This window comes from Rhipicephalus microplus, chromosome 5 (assembly GCF_043290135.1).
Source record: "Rhipicephalus microplus isolate Deutch F79 chromosome 5, USDA_Rmic, whole genome shotgun sequence".
In the NCBI taxonomy this organism is placed as follows: Eukaryota; Metazoa; Arthropoda; class Arachnida; order Ixodida; family Ixodidae; genus Rhipicephalus; species Rhipicephalus microplus.
In genome coordinates this window covers 150,573,370-150,594,580 of record NC_134704.1, presented here as the reverse complement: position 1 = coordinate 150,594,580, position 21,211 = coordinate 150,573,370, and the positions used below count along the sequence as shown (strand labels likewise).

Sequence of the window (21,211 nt, the reverse complement as noted above, 5' to 3'; positions counted from 1 at the left end):
TTGTAACGCACTCTTCAATAAACTCTTTTAATACGCTAACGTAGGCTGGGCGAACTTGTGCCCGAGAATAATAGCACAGCTAGACTGTCTCGAGGATTCCCTTTTGCCTCTTCTTCTACGTTCCTCTTTTTTTCCAACACGATTCGCGCGCAGCTGGGTCCCACAGGCTCGTGCGTCGCAAATCATCTAGAAGGCACAAGTATTTGCTAGCGCGCGTAATTTGAAGCCACATTGTGTCAATATTGTATTAAAATTTCAGCTGGAAATACTGAAAATTAAAAAAAAAAAATTCAGACCAGTGTCTTCCCTTAACCTCCTTTATCAGAGGCATGCTCTGGGGAGGTATTCTTGTTTCTTATATGAGACGTATTTTAAACCCCTGCCGCACGGCACGTGAAATGTCATTCGCAGCGAAAGACATTTAATAGGAATCATTGAGATCCTGCATTCCAGGTCTACACGGCTATGTGGAACAACATTTGCAATTGATGTCCACATTTACCGGCAAGCTGCTATGGCACCAAAAATGTTACAAATCGTGCATTTAATTTATATAACATTGCCTGGCTGGTTCAAATCGGTCGAAAAACAATAATCCTTGTGCACATTTAAAGCGAGCTAGCTTAAAGCCACTCACAACTTAGGTTTATAGCAGAACTAGTTTTTATTTATTTAGCCGATATTTTTTTTTTTATCGGGGTTCATTATATTGATATTTGGGTCTATATCGCTGCTGTGCAGGTGTGCTGTGTGGCACGTGAGCTGTGTCGTGAAGTGGTTGGAGCCACCCCTGCAGGTCGGTTGCTTGTCGGGCGTCTCCATGTCGTGGCCGGCAGTCCGGCGTACCAGCTCCTGCGGGACGGCTACCTGGACGACGACATGATCGAAGAGCTTCAGCGGCACCGAAACGTGGTCCTGCCCGGACGGGAGAGCCGTGCGCTTGTGAACCTCTTGTGGAAGGCCTTTCAGCACCCATCATCGAGTTTACGCAGCTGCTACACGGCAAAGGTACAGGGCCACTCACTCTCTTTGCTGCAGGATTTCGTAGCATTGCTGCTGTTGTGCAGCAGTTGCAGTTGCTAAAGTTAACAGTGTAGTGGCTAAGTTCGTGCTCTATGGGTAATTCATGTGGAGCCTCGTTTGTTTACCCCGCTCAATATGCATATGTGCGCATATCAGTAGATGAATGCACTAGGCTTCTGTAGTAACGAAACTGATTATCTAATTATATATGCAGCTTATTGCTCATAGCATCTTTGCTTTAAAAATACTCCTACAGTGAGCAAGGATTGGTCCGTATTCGCTACTCCAACTGAGCGCTCGCCACCTCGCGGCTCCACTGGAAACAGCACTAACAGGGTTAACCTTGAAAGGAGATATGTTACCATGTCGTGCGTTTAGAAGCAGCTGCGTGCTACCTTTATTTTCACCATGCCGCACGTGTGCTGAGCCCGAAAAAGAAAAAAAAAACAATGTTCAAAGACAAATTCAGTGTGCTGCAGTGTGTGGCATCGCGGTGGAAACATGGCAACGTGTCGTTCCATCACTTCCCGAAAGATTTATTAGATGCCTAATAACATGGATTGGTGAACGAAAAGAAAGCAGCACTCTTATTACAATCAAAACTGTGATTTGCCTTCTCTCAAGATACACTGGCCCAGGCATAGCTACTCTCTGAATGATGGCATGCGTATTCAGCTTTTGGCGGTGCAATAGAACTCGCTGGGATACATGCAATCGGCAGCACGAGTCGCAGCATAGTTGCTTTAAAAACTGTTAAGGCCTAGTCTGTTGCAAAGTAGCAATGCAGCGCAAAAGCGCTAGCACCTTTCGACTAAGTTCGGCAAACAGGTTCTTCAACGTAAAGTGAATCTGATGTGGTTTGCCAAAGAGGCTCGATGTTTGCATGCAGAGCGCAACTATTTCCACTGGTTCGCCAGTGAAATCGTTTATGCTGATAAGAATGAGGTGTTCGCCAGCACCCTTTCGCCTTCAACGAAGCAATACGATTCGACGAAGCAATGCTATCCGACGCTGCAATTAGAGAGCTTTGACGCAGTGCCAAGCGAAAGTGTTGCATCGACCCTGTGGCCACCTTTGTTTTCTCGGCCAGTGTTGCCAGCACATGGAGCGTTTTATAGAGTTGCGAATAGCACTTGCGTTGTCTAATTGCTTAGCAAGTTGCCGTCCAGAAAACTACTGGTTGTTGATTACAAGCTTTGATGAACATGAGACTCCTGCTAGTCTTGCGCGCTTAATGTTTCACAAGCGGCTCCATTCAGCATCAGGCAATATAGCTGGTACTTCGTGCCATTGCAACTAGCAGTGTGGAGTTGAGCACAAATGAGCTTTTTAATAGGAAGGGGAAGCAAGCAAGCCAAGAATTGTCCATCATTTGACACTGTGTCTTCAGCTTACTTTTCTTAAGGGGGGACGTGCCTTTGAGAATGAACTTTCTTGTTTCTGGTCGGATGATGATGAAAATCGGCACAGACACTAAGATTGGCCTCCCCGTGCATCCACAAAAATTTCGAGGCGATAGCACAAATACTTAATGAGAGACAAATTATTTTTCAATTGAACATCGTGGAGGGGCTGGAGGATTTATAAAATGGCAAAAATGGTTGGTAATTGCTGTATCCACAGCCAAATGTATGTTGAAGGGGGCTGCATTCTCAAAATAACTTATTTGCAACACTAAAACTTGTAGTTTACGTTTTCTCCAGCGACACTGCAATGAGCACACTTGCACTACAAACAAGAAACTCTATAAAAAATTCTTTAAGGTGTACAATGAAAAACTAAGATCGTAGCCCCCTGAAGCACAGTTCAAGGAGCATTACAAAATAAACGGAATCAAAATACGTACAGTGGTTGCCCAGATATCTGCTCCACGGGCTGAGTATAATGCCAAAAAAACAGTATTGAGAAAACTGCGTTTAAAGTTTCAACTTCTTTTTACGTCTCTAAAACACCTAAAGATTGTGATCTTAGGTTTGTCTTGTGATATTTGACTTTTCAGGTATCTGGTCTCTGACCAGTGTGCCTTGGTTGCCCTTTTTTTTTCCCCCATAATTTCCTTTTCATGTTTTACAAAGAACAAGTATGGATTTCAAACCAAGTTCTTTGTATGAAGGAGTGGGGTGATAGGCATGACAGAAAAGATTATAATTGAATGAGACCATATACTGAATTGATTACACATATTTCTTGTGCCGAAGTTGTAATTAGCATAATATGTTCTTGATTATAAGTATTCACTGAACATTTCTTTATTTAGAGAGGTTTATTGCATCAGAAAAATGGATCACACCATGACAGCCTATGCCTTCTTTTCAAATAACAAAGTTATGGGCAGAAAACTGGTGGCACAGGAATTTTTAGCAGTATATTTAATGACGTAAAACGGGCATATAAAAATTCCCCCTGATTCATACGTGCTGTTTTGCCGCTCTAGCTGTGAAACGCATCATCATACAGCCGGTCGCGGAAACTCTAATCTACAGCGATTCATTAACCTCGGAACATTCATAGACGTTCGTGGCGATATCAAGCACGGCTCCAAGCACGTCTGAATCGCATCACAAAAGCTTATTGACAGCACTCCATATGACCGTGGGGTGGGCGGCCGCGCGGACAGTGCAGCCGGCGCGTAATGCACTTGCCGGCAGCGTTCGAGATGACGATATCATACGATGACAAGTAATACGATGACAAAAAATTGGCACGCACTGCACTTGGCATCGCATTTTCGAATGACGACGCGCGAAACTGCTAGCCGCTGTTCCGAGCAATCCATGGTAGTGAAGGGGGGGGGGGGGGCTGACGAGCTGACTGTGTTGTCCGCTGCCGATGCGTAAAATGCCCGTACGTGATTCAGAGGAGCTAGCGAGTGATGTGGTACATTACTTGCAAAGAAGCACGTCGCCAAGAGTGCGCTTGCGCGTCGCTCCTGCTCGCAGTTTCGCTGTCAGCGGAGTTAGGCCTAAAGCCGACTCCGATGACGCGCCGCACTCTTAGACCGCCGCGCGCCCGCTCGTAGTAATCTGATCGTGCATCCGGTGCAGCCACTCGTAGCAATCAGATCGTGCCGCCGCTTTCAGCTTCATTGCTTGCAAAGAAGCTCGTCGCCACGAATGCGCTAGCGCGTCGTTCCTGCCCGCAGTCTCGCTGTCGGCGGAGTTAGGGCTAAAGACGACTCCGATGACGCGCGGCGCTCGTAGACTGCGCTCCCGCTCGTAGTAACCTGATCGCGCATCCGCTTAGTGCTCGTAACTAAAGCGAAGTTATATCTTAAGTGATTATCAAGCCGTGAACACGTCACGAAGTGGCGATTTTCGAGAGCCATGTCCTCGCGACACACAAGCAGCAGACGACGATCTCCCAGAGCGAGCATCGGGCCAATGGCGAGGCAAGCTGAGGCAACATGGCGGCCACAGCCAATCAAGGGCCTCAAAACGACCTTCAAATATTTGCTTTTTGCTCGCTTGTTGTTAAGGGAAAAGCCAGCTGAGGCGGGAAAGTTAAACACGGAGAAATGCTCTTTCCGATGAGCCCAAGAAGTCGGCTCTCGACCCAAGCATCGCGAAGCTATAATTTTTTGAAAATCGCCGTTTTCTTGCCATTTCCAGAAGAAGTTTTGCTACCTAGGTGGGTTAAACGAATTTTCCGAAGCACTTCTGCGCGGTTTTCAGTGTAGATATTTTGGAACCAGATAGAAAAAGGGTTCCAGAAACTGAAAACTCGAGTTTCAAAAAATCGATTTTTTTGCCATTTTTCGCTATCCCAAAGCCGCGTCGTCTCCCCTTAATAGTCAATCTTGGATATATCAAACTCGGATATATTGAATTATTGGTTGTGTCAAACAGTTGAGAGATCCCCTTGAATTTCCCATGCAAAAGTATGGGACAGGTGCACTTGTATGTTGAACTTCTGCACAGTGAGACATCTGCTATATCGAACGATGCGCCATGCTGAAGCCCTGAAAGGGCATTTTTTTCCTAGCAATTATTGATCAATTTTCGGCTGCGTTCTAACGAGTTTCGATCCCTTTGCATGGGCACGTGACGAAAAGGCAGTACTATTTTATCACGCTTATCTGGTTCGTTGCGCGGCGCTTGCGAGTGCACCCGTATGTTTGATGCGTGATCTGCCGGTCTCAATTCGCGGGCATAGTGCTTTTCATAAAGACTGATGAGGACACCCAAATCAAAATAGACGTGACTTGGCGATCTTGTTGCCATGTTGGCACTTCCTTGTTTGTTAGCACTCAATGGCATGCGAGCCTGAAAAGCATGGCTTTTGATATGCGCAACCTCGTGATGTATTTTTGGTGTTTTTGGTTTTAAAATGCATGTCTTGGAGGCTACGGTTTTTCTAGCTTTTTGCATCAAAGCGGCGGAAAGCAATGGCTGTCAGCTACAAGGAAACGAGTGACATCAATATTACCAACATGTCACAACGGTGGGAACTCGGCGTTGTTGCAGTAGCATTGTCATTTGCGTGTTGTCGACTTATGTACTCGCCTTGTTCTGATGAATCCTCATTTGAAAGTTTCACTGAACGTTGGCCTGCCGCAAGTGGGGATAAAAAATATGACTGGTGTTTGGAGTGAGATCAAGTAATGTCAGGCCAGGGGACGACTTGTCAGTCATGACCTTCATAAGAATGGCTAGTTGGGCAAGTTGGTACTGATCCATAATGTACTGCGCAAAAAACGGACTGAAACACGGAGTAGGGAAAAAGGACAAAGGACTATCATTTTTCTCGACTTCGTTTTTCGGTTAGTTTTTTGCGCAGTACGTAATGGAGGAGTCATGACCGCCGACCATGGCGTGTGGTGCCTCAATGAATTCCGCAACCTATCAGCATTTGCGAGCATCATCTCGGGACAGTGAGTGACACATTGGTGCAGATGGCGATGCAGGTTTTTCTTGCTGCATTGATGCAGAGATCATTGATGCTGGTACTGCAGAAGTGTCCAGACGGTTATGAATGTGCCAGTGCCTTCACTGCCACCATTGACCAATCTTTTGCCACTCTAAAAAGCTTATACAGGCATTCTGTGTCAATGAATGCTGTTGCGGCCGAAGAAGCTGAATTCGCTTATTTGAAAAGCTTCTATGATATTGAGGATGACTGGAACTTGATGGCATGCAAGAAACAAGACACGTTTATTGACAATTTTCATGTGGAATAACACCTTGTTCTTCATTATACAGTGAGCGAATCTTTCTGTTAGTGACACAAACGAAAGTTGGGCTAGTTGGATATGCATGGTATAACTATCAGTTAAAGCGCACGAAAAACAGACAGGAAGAGAGGACAAGCGCTTGTCCTCTCTTCCTGTCTGTTTTTCGTGCGCTTTAACTGATAGTTACTTTCTGTTAGTGCTTGTAACGATTTCCGAGGCCTGATATGTTTAATCAAGGCCTTGAGTAAACATCCTTTGTTTCTAGAATTATCGATATATTGAACTATTTTGCTATTCTTTTCGAGTTCAATATATCCTGAATCTACTGTAGGCTGTATTGTGTCGGAAGGTTCAACCAGGCGTGTGCACTTCTGACACTAAGTGTCTTCATACGGTGATAGAAAAAATGAAAGTCATCCTAAAACAGGAAAAGCATGGCTGGTAATATCAAGTCTGATTTATTAATTATATGCAGAGTGCAAACAAAAAATGTTGCTAAATTAAACAAATTGCATACGATGTTTGCTCACAAGCTATTTTAAAACATTATTTCTTGCTTCTAATAGGCACAGATGGTGCAGGGGGCATATGGCACCCGATAAAAGAAATTACCTTCTTGGTTTGATAACTGAGTCGGTCAGTAGTGCATGGGCTGCTGACGTGTCGTGAAGCATCCTTTTCTCAATGCTGACCAGCCCTTTGCCGCTCGAGTCGAAGCCTGGTCTTACATAGCTTGCCTGTCGATTCGGCATCATCATGACCCGGACTTGCTGTGCCTACGTGCAATAAATATGCCTACTTTCATCAGTCGTGTCAGAAGCAGCTGATGCTTTTGGCTCTCTTTGCAGCTGAAAAGTTGGTATTAAAGCTTGCTATTTTTGGAGAGGTTTCTTGTTCATTGCTGCACGGTTGGGCATTTTAGGTATTCTGGGAAACAATGCTAGGCAATGCATCCGAAGAGAGAACGGGTCTCTTGGATGTCTAGCAGGACATCGCCTTTGTATTCAGCGTGATATAATTCAGAGGTTGCCTCTTCTGGGAAATGTCCATGACACACGTGGCTGCAAAACTTTTATCTGCTCATGGAATTTTCCATCACCACTTATCAAAGCGCTATGGTTCACGGGAAACCTTGAAAATTGACACACTCTTTGTGTAGGTCCTATTGGCTTTCAGGCTCGAGCAGGGTTGCCGCCTGGCGGCAACTGGTCAAAGTGATGAAGTGTAGATTGCTCCGTGCGTCCTCTGCTAGCCCGGTCGTGTTTCTATGTGTGCCTGCGTCATGCACGTTCTCAAAGTGTGCTTGGTCCGGTCATGTCAGCGAGAGTGTAACTGTTTTTACGTATGCCTGAAACGACATAAGAAAGCATTTGGTCTTTCTCGGCTGCTAATGCTTATTAATAAGATCAGCGAGTGCTACTTTTTGGAGTGCTGTTTATCGTCGTCGTAGCCTCCATTCACCAAAATAATTTCAGAGCAGGTGCCGCTTTCTGCTTCAAGCACATTGCGAAATACTGTTAGCATCCTCCTAAACATTAAATGGTGTGTGAATGCAGCATTTTATAGCGACTAGGTTGTTTAAAAAAAAAAACCTGTTGGTCATGCACTTGTGGTTTGTTAGTAGGTGAACAACTACGGCACAGTAGTTTATTGATCATGCGAGGAGCCTTAGTTGTGTTTATCTGGCCGTGGTACGACTACATAAAAATATTACTATCTTATAAACTGTGACACATTGGTACTTAAACTGTACTCAAAACAGAGTTGCCGTGTGCAACCGTGTGCTTAGTATAAGAACACTTTAAAGAGCCCAGACGCTGAAAATAATTCAGACAGCATGTCTTGTGTATAATTTCGTATGATTTTCCTAAAAATTTGCTTATTTTACGTTGTCTTCAGGGTTTGTGTGGCATTGTTAGTGACCGACGGAAGGCAGTGGTCATTTCTGTCTGAAAAAAAAAACAAAAAAATGCTTGTCCTATTAATCAGGCCTTTATTAGATTAAGTGCACTGTCATGCACGTAATCTATCAATGAAAGTTTTCTGCTGAACTCTGACATAATTTTTTGAATATTTTCACTGATGCAAGAACATGTGCGTACACATGGTAAACGCAGTGTAGCGCAAAGCGCCATCAGCCACTAAACTTTCCTGACTAGACTTATCGACTGTTTCTTATTTCTTGTGAACTGAATGAGAGAAAAAGAGATCATGCATACAAGGTGCGAACGGTGGTACTGAACTAATGGCACAGATATGTGGGCTTTCTACAATCTTTCTTTTTCGTGATATGCAGATAACAAAGATGTAAATAAGTGGCTCAGTCACGCTACAGCAGTGCGTAGCATGCGGAATACTTGCTAACTTCGTACAAACAACACAGCAAAGGCGTGATTTAGTGCGAAAGCATGAAGAGAGTCACCCAGGAAAGCATCCCTATGAAAGGCAGAATGCACTTTACACGCGCGTAATGTCAACTTGCATTGGCGTAGAGCTTAGATATTGACAGTAAACTGCAGTCAACCCATTTTATCCTCCAACAATCTGCTCAGACCGCACGCAATGAAGCGTTGCTGCGTGTATTTGTATTCGCACCGTCGACCGCCTATCCACACTTTCGTTGACCGCCTACCCACAGTGCTGCCACCTATAGCCCTATCTCGCTGCGAATACCCCATCCAGCAATTCAGGATCTTATCTGCTCATTTTGCAGTGCAGCCAGCGAGAAGGCAACCGACATCTACTCTGCATAGTATGCAGTGTCGAGGTTTACATTGAGTAAATTCCAAAATACGAATAAGCAAAATAAATATGCTCACGGGGCTTATGTGTTCAGCACAATGCATTTTTAGGCACAGAAAAGCCTTTACACACAATTTTTGGGAAGATCTGCAACCTGCGATGGTGTGTGAAGTTTGGAATGTGCACCACGTGAGCTCATGAGACCCTAAAGTTGTTGCATCTTCAGCAGAGTTCTGCATGTGTTTTTGAATGCCACTACCAAGTGTGCATTGCAGAGAACCTGACATCCGGGCATTGAAGCACCCTACGAGACACCATACCATAGTGCCGTCTGTACTCGTATGGCAAAAACTACTCGTGGTTCAAGAACCTCTGTAAAGAGAATCTGCGCGTGCTGCTCCATAATGCGAGTGGCAAGTGTCAACAGCCTATTTTTTCTACATCATTACTATGACATCACATGGAGTGAAGTTTTTTAACACTCAGCACAGTGTTTTGTCTCTTTCTTGCTCCATGGGCAAAACCAGTGGTTTTGATAACACGCCATAGGGCAGAACAGGTGCAATGACTGTGTTGAATGTGTATTATCACAATGTATTGTGCCGACATCGGGCTGTGGTTGCAGAATCTTTGTTACAATTTAAACTTGGTTGTTTTCATACTGTGTATTCTTCAAACATTTTTGTGGCACTCCACATGTAAAACTGAATCCTTTGAGAACTATACGTAAGTTGAATTTCAAAATAAACTAAGTGCGCTTCCTTTCAGGCGGAGGAGGGAGTTCCCGCTCAGTGCCCCGCCAACTCGCCAGCCTGGTTCAGCTCTGAAAACCTACGGCTGCTGCAGCCTCTTGCCGAGGGCAGCCACCTCGCCCGGCTGGCCTTCTGTAGCCCGTGAACAGCACAGACGGATCCCCCCACACTTCTTTTTTTCCCCTCTCTTCTTTTTTTTTCTTCAAAGAAAGTTTCTTTAGCGTCACCCGTGGTTGGACTATTTCTTGTAGAAATAGTGGTGCCCTCCCCCCAACCTCTTTTTCTCTTGGACAAGAACTGCAGCTGCTCTTGCTTCCCAATGCTTTCTGCCCTCCCACTCTTGGTTCTGGCAACCCCAAAGCCTTCTCTGCTGCAGCAGGTTGGCGTCTTGCATTTGTCTCCTGCATCGCCAAGGGTCCTCTCCGCTCTGGTGCTCGGGAGGCAGCACAGCTGGGCGTTGATCTTTCAAAGACTGACCTGTGGAGTGTTGTGCGGTGCTTGGCTGTAGTGCTCTTTCTTCTTAAAACGCCCATGAATCGCAGCATGTATTCGGTCACCAAGATAAGAGGACAGGCTGTCCATTTGATTTGGAAGCTTCTTCCGGTCAAGTGACATTTGTTTTTGCGGTTGTTATCCTCTTTTGGTGCAGTTACCGTGACTTTGATCCCGTGGTTCTGTTGGACTGGCCTAATCGTACATCTTCGCCAGTCCAGTGATAAGTAGTGTCTTGCAGGGTGGCCGCGAGTGAAACCATGCAAGCTGATCGCAGAAGAGTGCCCCCCCCCCCTTTTTTTTTTTTTTCAAGCTTAGAGAATACAGGCTGAAGGCACACATGCTTCTTGGCAACGTTTCAAAGCAAAATAATGAAAATTTACTCAAATTGTCCTTATTAAATGATTTACCGTGATCTATTGGACATGTCTGTATGAGGATTAGATCGTATCAGCAGAGGACGTTTTGCTGGGTTGATGTAGTGAGAGCCGTATTGCTCGAGGCTAGGCAAATGTAGGATGGCAAGCATGGAAGGTCTGGCTCCACTCGTGCAATAGCGCGGAGCGTCATTTGTATGCTGTAACAGTAAGATTTTAATGTCATTGGCTTGTGGCGACTTGCGAAGCGCGCCGGGCCGGAATCTGTGAGAGGCTGTGCATTGATTGGGAGCATCAAACCAGCCGGCAAAAATGCGTCGCAGCTCTAGGCTCACCTATTGTTTTGCCCATCAGGCCAGGCACACTGGAGAGATGTTCCAGTCGTATTGAATATTTCTTTCATCAGTGTCTCGTTTTTTTACACTTGTGTGCATGTTATTGATTTCCATATTCACCATGTTAATTTTTCTTTCATGTTGCGAGCCAGTGTTTTCATTGCCCTGTCTGAAAGCGCTCACTTATAAAGACGCTTTTTTTTCTTTACACGATGTGCTGCATGAGCCCTCCCTTTTACGATGCTCGTTTCTCAGCACATAGTATCGTTGTGCTTCTTTCTGGCTTGCATATTTTAGTGTAGCTGTTGGCTGCAGCTTCGAGCTTTTTTTATTACTCTTTTGTGCTTACCTTTGTGAATGTGGGGAGGCAAAGGAATAAATCAAAATCGGCACTTGTTTGTTTAGACTTTGCATCAGTAGTTCTAGTCGAACCATTGCCGATTGCACCATTGTATTCTTTCTTTAAGGTAGGCTTGGGGTGCAATTTTCTCAGAACTACATTTCAAGAATATTCCTGCCTGGGCTTTTGAAAGGATAATAGTGTTCTCTTATAGTTTCGTTGTCATGTTTGCGGTTGTCGCACACAATTCCTGGAATATCATCGTGGGTAATCGTTTTTCTCAGTGCCCTGGCATGCAAAGGATGTCTTCATCCTCATTAAGCTCGAAGCTGGAGTTTTTGTGAATGGGTAAAAAACAAAGCATTCATATGACATACATGGCAGTGCTTTTAGTTAATGAAGGCATGAAATTGTAACTGAGTGAAGTGTCTGTAATGTGCTGTTTTCGTTTGAATACTGTACACATCTTTATTGTGTTTGCACAAGAGAAGAACTGCAAATGGCTGTAAAGGTGTGGTTTGATGAATGTTTCTGATGCTGTCTTTAAGGTATGAGAAAATAGCTGCAATTGACGTAGATACAAATATTTATATAATATTTTCAGTGGGCAGTTTTTCATTTATTATTTTGTATTTCTTTATTGAATGTGTGCAAAGTTTTATTAGTACAACACTGAATTTCATAAGCAGTGTGTATCTGTCAAAAAAAAAATTGTACGGTGCATGCTGCTTTTTACTTTTAGGCAAGCCTTGCGGCTGATTTTATGCTTTGTTTTTTGTAAAGTACAAACCTGGCACCTACTACACGCATTATGTCATGAATTACTCGACCATCTGAAAATTTCCATCTTTTACGGTGTGTGTGCGTGTGTGTGTGTGGTGTGTGTGCGTGTGGTGTGCATGTTCCTGGGAAGCAGTAGTCCTCACGGTGACATGTTTTCAAAAAGCGAGGTCCAGATGCAGCCCACCTCCTTCCTCCCCGACGATGACATCCATTAATGATTTCTGGCTACCAAAAGCTCAGAGCTGCATGCAGTTCGACCCTTCCTTCGAGCTGTGCTTTCTTTGAGAGCTTACACCTCGACACGGCATCACCGAGCCAAGCTTCTGCCACAAAGGGCAAGATTTCACGCAATGGTCCATGCCCCGGGCTGCTTGGTGGCTCGCATCGCCTGCCCAATGCTGTGCACTTAGTGCAGCCTTTAGGTGAAACGGTTGGGTGAAATTATGGCACTCTGTCGCCCACCTGTATGGCATTGACCTTTCACCTCTTTCCCTTGTGTGTACCGCCTGCTGTACGGAAATAAATGTGGCAGTTGTATACAAACATTGTCAAAGTGGTCTAGTGCACTTTCTGGTTCTAATGAGCATACTGTAAGCTGACGAATGTAGCCTGCAGAAATGTTATGGGGGGGGGGGGGCTGGTTCCAAAAATATTACTTGTACTCTGTAGTTTCTGTTGAGTTCAGACTGCCATGTCATGCTGGAGACTTGTCATACACGATTTAAAAGGCCCTTCGATGCTTTTCCAGCAACTATTCTGTTGCAATGGAATTTATAGATTGATGGTCAAAGGTAATAGTTAACCTTCACCTGAGGCTAAAATGATGTGAGCCCCCTACTTTAATTTATATGGCCTCCCGTCTCCGTTGCCTGGCTTCAGCCACCAGTGACATACTTGCTGCCAACGGCAGAAGCTCCAATAGCGTATGCAGTAGCAGCTTGCACTTAATCATTTCCTGCTTTGTCCTGTGCATTTGTGCTAGGGTCGCCATGGTCGGGGTGAAGCAGAAAGATATTTTCATACCCTTAATGGCCCCCTCTGTTATTGCTCAGGGTGGACATGTAACATGGCAAAGACTCTGTAAACGAAAGTATAATGGAACCGCTACCTAACTGGAACATGCACCTCTATTATGATTGGTTTCATATTTGGATTTGCAACCCAGCTCATCTCGGTAAACATTTTCCTGGGCCCTTCAGAATTTTGTTTACAAAAGTGCTGTATTCAGGTAAAATATACAAAGCAGAAGAAGCCCATTATGGTTCTGGGGGTCCCTGAGCAGCACTCATTGATGTTTGTCTTTAGCGACTTTTGTTCTGCGATTAAAGCCTTCTCGAGGGGAGTTTTTTATAAAACCGCGTTACAGGGTAAGGGCATCCCTCCGCATACAGTTGCTTTGAATCAGTGGAGCATAACCTCAACGGGCCACTTGGTGCACAGGGAGGCTCGAGGATTAGTGTGCTGTGCAGTCCCTAAGGGGCTGCATCTCCCGCTCCCGAGTTTAGATACCAGTTTTTTAACTTGCTTGGAGATCACCACACATTATTACTTAGGCTGCAGGGCATCCCCTTGCCTCATTCAACACTAAATAGGCCACAAGTGGTTGAAGTGGTTACATTAAGACTTGTTAGACGCGGACATATCCTAACCCGGTCGTCGTGAATAAAAATCTGGTCTGTAGTGTTTAGGTCCATTGTGGTTAGTGTAGGGGTTCGCTCGATTTCGACGATATGCTCTGGCGCTGCTTGGTTTTGGCCGGTGATACTTCTCGTGGTGAACAGTGGTGGTAGCGAATGCTGCACAGTGGCGTGCCAACTCGGAGCTGTCCAGAAGACCCGTGTGACGGCAGATGGGCTTGGCCTCTCTGTCCCATCATGGGAACAGCCAGTCTGACTGATCCTCCGTGTCACGTTAGGTTATGTTCATGCCATGAAGTTAAAGCCATTCAAAAGGAAATGTTAAAGGGCCCCTGACACCAAATTTGGGAACTCCGAGATGCTTGTGTTGTTTGATAGTCCGGCATGCGGGACCACCTCTGACTGATTATTAGTGGCGAGGGTTGCCTAGAAGATAAAAATTTAATTTGGTTTTAAAGTAAGCGTGTGTGCTGTTACGAGGGCCGCACCGCCGACGAGGTTACGAAGGGCGCCACGAAACTCGCCGCTGCCAAGGCCACTGGCCGCGCCGACCGCGAAGGGGCTCGAACCGACGAGAGGCTTCTCTGACACATAGGTCTACTGCTGGTGACATGCCGCAGGGCTTTTTTTATAGGCACCGGGTGGATCCTTTGAGTAACCAAATGTCCAACCAGAAGCGCCGCTGGCCGTGATGTCGGAATCCTCCAATGGGGCCCGCTGCAGCGCATGGTAGCACCAAGGACGAGAGATGTTGCCACGCATTGCGCAAGACTCGCCAGACTGGAAGGCGCCGATTGCTTCAGCGGGCTCACGGGCTGAGGGAGCTCGCGGCGCGTTGCGTGACAGACCGGCGCCGCCGCTTGATGACGTCGTTGAGTTGATCGCGTCAGGCGGGCTCTATTGCTGGCCTTGACACAGATTGCCTTTGCAGAGGCATTGACGCTCGGTGTGGACTCGCAGGCGTAACAGCACCCCCGCCGCCAGACAATGCGCCGGAAAGACGAGCTGCTTCTACGTGGCTCGGATGTCGGACGGGCTCGTTCGTCAGGTCCCTCCAGTTTCGCCTCCAGGGCCATGGGGAGAATACAGCTCTGGACTACGTTCCCTGAACACATCGCAGTATTTAGGACGGATCCCAGCTCCACTGGCTTGTCGCCACAACTTGCCGGCGAGCTTCGCTCGTCTCTTGACGATTTTTGGTCTCAGCACTTGTTGATGGTTCTGCAACTTGTCAAGAACGGTTCGACAACAGACAACACACGACACAAGCAAATGCCCTCGGTCACCCGATAGAACACCAGACAAAGTATAGTACAACATATACCTAGCTACGTGTCTATCGGAATTTCGTTCCCTCTACATGAAGAGGCACATGTGGGACACAAGACTTGAAATAAGCACGTAACGTAACGTAACAGCAACGTAACGAAATAGAATACAACATAAAGTTGGCCCCTTGAGATCACTCTGGACGAGAGCGCTCAGCTAAGGCCGCGATGAGGAGAAAATTTTGCCCCGAATCGCCAGTGAGAAACCGAAAGGTGGAAAGGTACTAACTAAAACGCACGGCTCAATGCGTCTGCATTAGCGTTTAGCTTTTCTTTTTTGTAGCGAACGTCAAAGTTGTGCTGTTGGAGTATCATGCTCCATCTCAGTAACCAGCCACTTTTAGGCGACATGTTATTTAACCAGGTTAGAGGACAGTGGTCCGTTTCGACCTCGAACCGGCGACATAACAGGCTAGCTTTTGAACGGCCCACACGAGGCAAGCGCATCCCTTTTCAGAGGTACTGTATGCCTCTTCCCTGCAGCTGAGTTTTCGACTTAAATACAAAACTGGCCTTTCGTTACCAGCACTGTCTTTCTGGCACAATATAGCTCCCATGCCGCGATCACTCACGTCGCATTGAATGACAAATCTCTTTGAGAAATCGGGTGCCACGAGAACGGGATTTTCGCTTAGGGCCTGTTTCAGCTGGCAAAACGCATTCTCCTTTTCCGAGTCCCATACTACTTTAACCGGCTCGGACTTTCGAAGTGCGTCAGTTAGAGGGCTGGCAATGCTATAGTAGCTTTGCACGTAATGCTGATAGTATCCAGCTAGGCCCAAGAATGCCCTTATCTCAGATTTTGTGGTTGGTCGAGGGTAGTTCACGACGGCGGCTACCTTAATTTCTGAAGGTCTACGCCGGCCACGCCCCGCAACGTGTCCCAGGTAAGACACCTCGCCCCACCCTAGGTGACATTTAGTAGGTTTCACGGTAAGACCAGCTTCTCTCCAACCTGTTCAGCACGACGCGTAAATGCTCGATATGTTTTTCCCAGTTGTTTGAGAAGATGGCGACATCGTCAAGATACGGCAGAGCGATCAGAGAGGTCTTTAAGAACGTGGTCTATTAAGCCTGAAAAACAAAAGGGCGCATTTTTCAATCCAAAGCTCATCTTAAGTGGACGATACGTTCCAAATCGAGAAACGAATGCGGCATAGCGGCTAGCACGCTCCGTAAGGGAGACTTGCCAATACCCTCGCGCGAAGTCTGACGTGGAAATATAGCTGGACTGTGACACAGTTTCTACCCTCTCCTCTCGGTTTGCTATCGGGTAAGTTTGGTCTCGAGTTATGGCGTTAAGACGCCGATAATCCATGCATGGCCTCGGATCTTTTCCCGGCACTTGAACCAATATTAGAGGGTATGTATAGTCACTCTCGCCCGGTACTATGACTCCCAGCTCCAGCATTTTATCGGTCTCCTCTTTCATGATCTGCTTTTGCACAGGAGAACAACGATACGGCTTGATACGAATTGGCTTCTCACAAGTTAGCTCGATATCGTGTTCAATCACCGTCCTGTTTCCGGGACGGTCCGAAAACACGTCTTCAAACTCGGAAACAATCCTTCTCAGGTCCTCCTTCTGGACTTCACTTAACCTAGGCACTAGGTTCAACTGCTCCAAGATTACCTCCGATGCCCTTTCGATTACATCGATCCCCTTTCGATTACATCACTAGAACTCAAAACTTCTGCTCCTTCTTACTCTGAAGCATTCAACAGCAGATTTACGACCACTTGACGTTGAACGTATGGTTTAATCAAGTAACGGTGGTAAATTTTTGTTCGGCCGCCTTCCTAATTTCACTTCATAATTGGTATCAGAAAGCTTCGATATTACTTTGGCGGGCCTTCCCAATAAACCTCAAGCTTGTTCTTTTTGGACGGCCGCAGCAGCCTTACATGACTACCTACTTCAAAAGCGCGCTTCTTCGCCAATTTGTCGTAGTACTCCTTCGAGAACACTTGTGCAGCCTTCATGTGGCTTTCCACAAGATCTTTCGTTTTTCCAAGTCTCTGAAGGAGGTCTAGAACATACTCAACTACATTAGGGTCCTCACGCTGCTCTCGAATGGGCGTTTCTCGATAAACCCTCGACAGCTCACTCCAACTTTCCGCTACAGGCGAGAGCGTTGCACCCCTCTCGCTCTGACTCAATGGCGCCATGTCGTCTCCTCCGCCCACACAGACCGCGCCAGTCGCTTCGGTGACGGGCCGCTCGAGTGACTGCTCAAATTACTCAACGGAGAATTTCCTGTCTAAGGTTCCGTCTACTCGCCGCCAAGGTCACACAGATAAGCAGCTTGTGAACTTGGTGCTTCACCACATTGAACAAGATCAAGCTCCTGCGAAAGCTTCCACGCTTGCGATCGCGTGAGGGCCATGTACGCGAAGTTGGAGAAGAATGATTTACCCTGCTCTTTGAGAAGCTGCTCTGAGTTATTAGAAAATAGATAAAGAAAACGATCGGGAAGCGCGACAGACACAGCCGCTTCGGTACGAAGCTTACCGAACGGGCCTTCAATGACAACTGTAGCGATTGGCAAGCAAGCACTCTGCTCCTCGGCGACTTGTCTGATCCACGCGCATTCTTCTGTAAAGTCGTCCGGAGACACCGACGAAGGATGAACAACGTCCATGGTTGCCGCTGAGTCTCGAAGTGCTCGACGCGTTTTCCCATTCACACTAATTTCTTGGAGATACGGCTCTAACAACCGCATGTTCTTTTCCGATTCTCGGATTGTTGCGAAAGCAAACTTTTGCTTACATTTTATCGTGATGTGCCCTTCCTTTTTGCAGTTGTCGCAGATTAGCGGCTTCCGTGATTCAAACGCCCGTGTGGTATCAGTGCCTTTGTTTAGGAACCTCACTCGATTTCTCCGCTTCCGTTTGCCCTTCCCCTACAGTGTCCTTCGTAAGAGACGGGTCCTTCCTAAAATTACGGTGCGGAGCGGGTTTCGGTTGATCAGGTTTCTTTGAAAAGCCCTCTTTCCTTTCATCCTTTTCAACGCGCACTGCCCTGCTACATGCAGCTTTCGGCGAGTATAATACTCCTAAGCTAACTCTACCGCCTTGTTCATCTGTACTTCATCAAGTTTGTCCTGCAGCCAAAGCTTGACATCCTCCTCGATGCAGCGGTAGAATGGCTCCAATGCAATTCATTCTACCACTTTATCGCGATCGTCATAAACACCTTCGCCCTTGAGCCATTCAATTAAATCGGCTTTAAGGCAAAACGCGAAGTCAACGTGTGACTCATTCCCCTTTTTAGCATACCGGAACCTTTGCCTGAAAGCCTCGGGCGACAACTTATAACGTCTCGAGAGCACTTCTTTAACCTCGTCATAGCTCTCAAACGCTTCCCTCGACAAGCACGTTATCGCGTCGGACACTTCACCGCGAAGAAGAGCTATCAGGTTCCGCGCCCAAAGAGACCGCTCCAAAGCATTTCGCTCATAGACGTGTTCAAACTTGACGAGATCGATACTTCGCCATGTCCTCGCCTACTACGAACGGTGGCAGTTGGTCGCGAATTTTCTGACCGCTGACCTGAACTGTCGCAGAAGCTAATGCTAGGCGCCAGCGAACACTGTAGGATTTCCAATTCTATTCGTTTCAACTCAAGGCGCTCCTGTCTCTCGGCCTCCTCACGGCGTTCTCGCCTTTCAGCTTCTTCACGTTCGCGAACTTCTCGCCTTCTAGCTTCTTTGCGTTCGCGAGCTTCTCGCCTTTCAGCATCTTCACGTTCGCGAGCTTCTCGCTTTCAGCCTCCCCGCGGCGTGTTTTGATATCCGCCCAGGCCTCATCGACTTCCTCAGTCATCACTCCTGCATCCCTCATGATCTCAAGTATCGCTTGGTTCTGTTTCGCACGGCCCAAAGTAATGCCGAGTTCCTCTCAAATTTTGATGAGTTCCTTCACTTTAAGGTTCTCCGTTGTTTACACTAGCCTCTTGCCGTTTGCCCCTGTTAAGAATCTCATAAGAATCTACTAGCAAGACGCGCAAGCAATTTTTAACACTGCCGTGTTTGCTTTGGATTCAAAGCGCAGTAACTTTGGATTCAAAGCGCTTCGACTTGGCTTGAAACGATCAAAGCTCACTCTAATGCTTCGCACAGTCCTTCTTTAAACTGTTATACCCCGTGCTAGAGCAGTCTGGTGAACTGAGGGGAAACATCAGGCACTCACCGCATCGATGTCGCTGACGCCGGCCGATCCCGCAGCTTCCAACCACTGTAACGAAGCGCACCATTCACGAGGTTACGAAGGGCGCCACGAAACTCGCCGCTGCCAAGAACACCAGGCCCGCCGACTGCGAAAGAGGCTAGAAGCAACGAGAGGCTTCTCTGACACATAGGTCAGTTGCTGGCGACGCGCCGCAGGGCTTTTTTTATAGGCACCGGGTGGATCCTTTGAGTAACCAAATGTCCAACCAGAAGCGCCGCTGGCCGTGATGTCGGAATCCTCCAATGGGGCCCGCTGCAGCGCATGGTTGCACCAAGGGCGAGAGATGTTGCCACGCATTGCGTAAGACTCGCCAGACTGGAAGGCGCCGATTGCTTCAGCGGGTTCGCGGGCTGAGGGAGCTCGCGGTGCGTTGCGTGACAGACCGGCGCCGCCGCTTGATGACGTCGTTGAGTTGATCGCGTCAGGCGGGCTCGATTGCTGGCCTTGACACAGATTGCCTTTGCAGAGGCATTGACGCTCGGTGTGGACTCGCAGGCGTAACAGTGATCTTCCAAGTATTCGCGTACAATCGACGTTTTCTGTGGTTTTCACGTAGATAGGGGATCCCGCCCTATCGGAAAAATTGCCATGGTGGATACTGAAAACATGGTGGGCATAGTGGAAATAATAGTGGGCATGGTGGAAATTATGATGGATATGGTGGGACGTAGTGGAAAATATGGTGGATATGCTGGGACATACAGGGTGGTATGGTGTACAGATAATGGGTAAAGTGGAAATGATGGTGGAAAGCAGAGGCTAGATAGTGGGCAATAATGAGACACTCTGCCCACCATTGCGATAATTCTGGGAAGCCCTAAGCATATGGTGGGTGGTGCTTATTATGGTGGGCCACATGGTGTACCAAGCTGAGAAACTCTTCCCACCATTGCGATAATGCTGGGAAGCACTAAGCAGATGATGGGGGCTGCTTGTTATGGTGGGCCACATGGTGTACCAAGCTGAGAAGCTCTGCCCACCATTGCGATAATGCTGGGAAGCAGTAAGCAGATGATGGGTAGACTTATAATGGGGGACAATTTATATATAGTACCAAGCTGGGACCTGTATACTACATGTTCTACCACCATGATTTCCACCAAAGTTTAGGCCTACCGACCGAGCCCGTACAATTGTTTTATCCGTGCTTCCGGGTTTCAGAATACACGATTTCGACGATTAGCAATGACAATACAGCGCAGCCATGGCATCAATTAACCTAAATAAAGCATTTTTCATTGTGTATGGTGTCCGCTCAGGAAGCAAAAACATCGATGCGACGCGATTCAAGCACTCCTAGAGAACGTACGTCTCTTCTCACCGACAGCCGCCGGTCGCACTCGCCGGCACTTCTCTAGCTTTTGTGCGAGAACTCAGACGTGGCAATTCGTACGCTTGGAGAACCAATATGATAGCGTAATGTTTCCAGCACACTGCATTCGTTTTGGCCAAGCCGTTATGTAGTTGTTGCTTTAGCGAAAGAGCTACAGCATTGCGCTGGCACGACCGCCCTCAACATTGCGCGAAAAGCATCCCAATACCCAATCAAATAAATTAGGTGGGCGTATCTATGGAATGAGCCTAGAAGCGTCATAAAGCGTGAGCAGATGTCGCCCTTTAGAACGAGCGCAAAACGGATATTAAACTTGGCAGACCCCGCCCGTAAACTGTTGCTGCTCCCCAGTCCACTTGTTTTTTTTTTCTTGCAGTTGTGAATTGTAAAAAAAAAAATAGCACTGGTGCCATCAACACAGTGGCAATCGTTACAGGCAGCAGTTGCTTGTGTTTCATAAATGTGCAATTTCTAGTAGCAGGCGCAGATCTCGTCTATGTCGTGTACACGACAAACATAACTGAAGTTGAACCGTAAGTTTGTATGCTAACTAACTATTTAACACACAACCAACCTCATGCTGGTATGGCGCAGTGATTCTTTCGCCGGCACTCGCACGCGTCGGACGCAGGAATCATTGGCTCCCGCGGAGCAGCATAGGTGGTCCTT

At 46.9% G+C, this 21,211-nt stretch overlaps 1 protein-coding gene across 2 annotated transcripts in view; it reads left to right on the top strand.

Moving 5' to 3' along the window:
- LOC119174176 (uncharacterized) overlaps window positions 1-10,223 on the top strand; it is an 80,412-nt gene extending 70,189 nt beyond the window's left edge. For both annotated transcript variants that reach the window (XM_075896047.1, XM_037424997.2), the window contains 2 exons: window positions 742-1,008; window positions 9,704-10,223. In XM_075896047.1, the coding sequence (XP_075752162.1) occupies window positions 742-1,008; window positions 9,704-9,832 (396 nt within the window). In that variant the 3' untranslated portion in view covers window positions 9,833-10,223. The remainder of the gene's footprint in view (window positions 1-741; window positions 1,009-9,703) is intronic.
- Window positions 10,224-21,211: the final 10,988 nt, after the last annotated feature.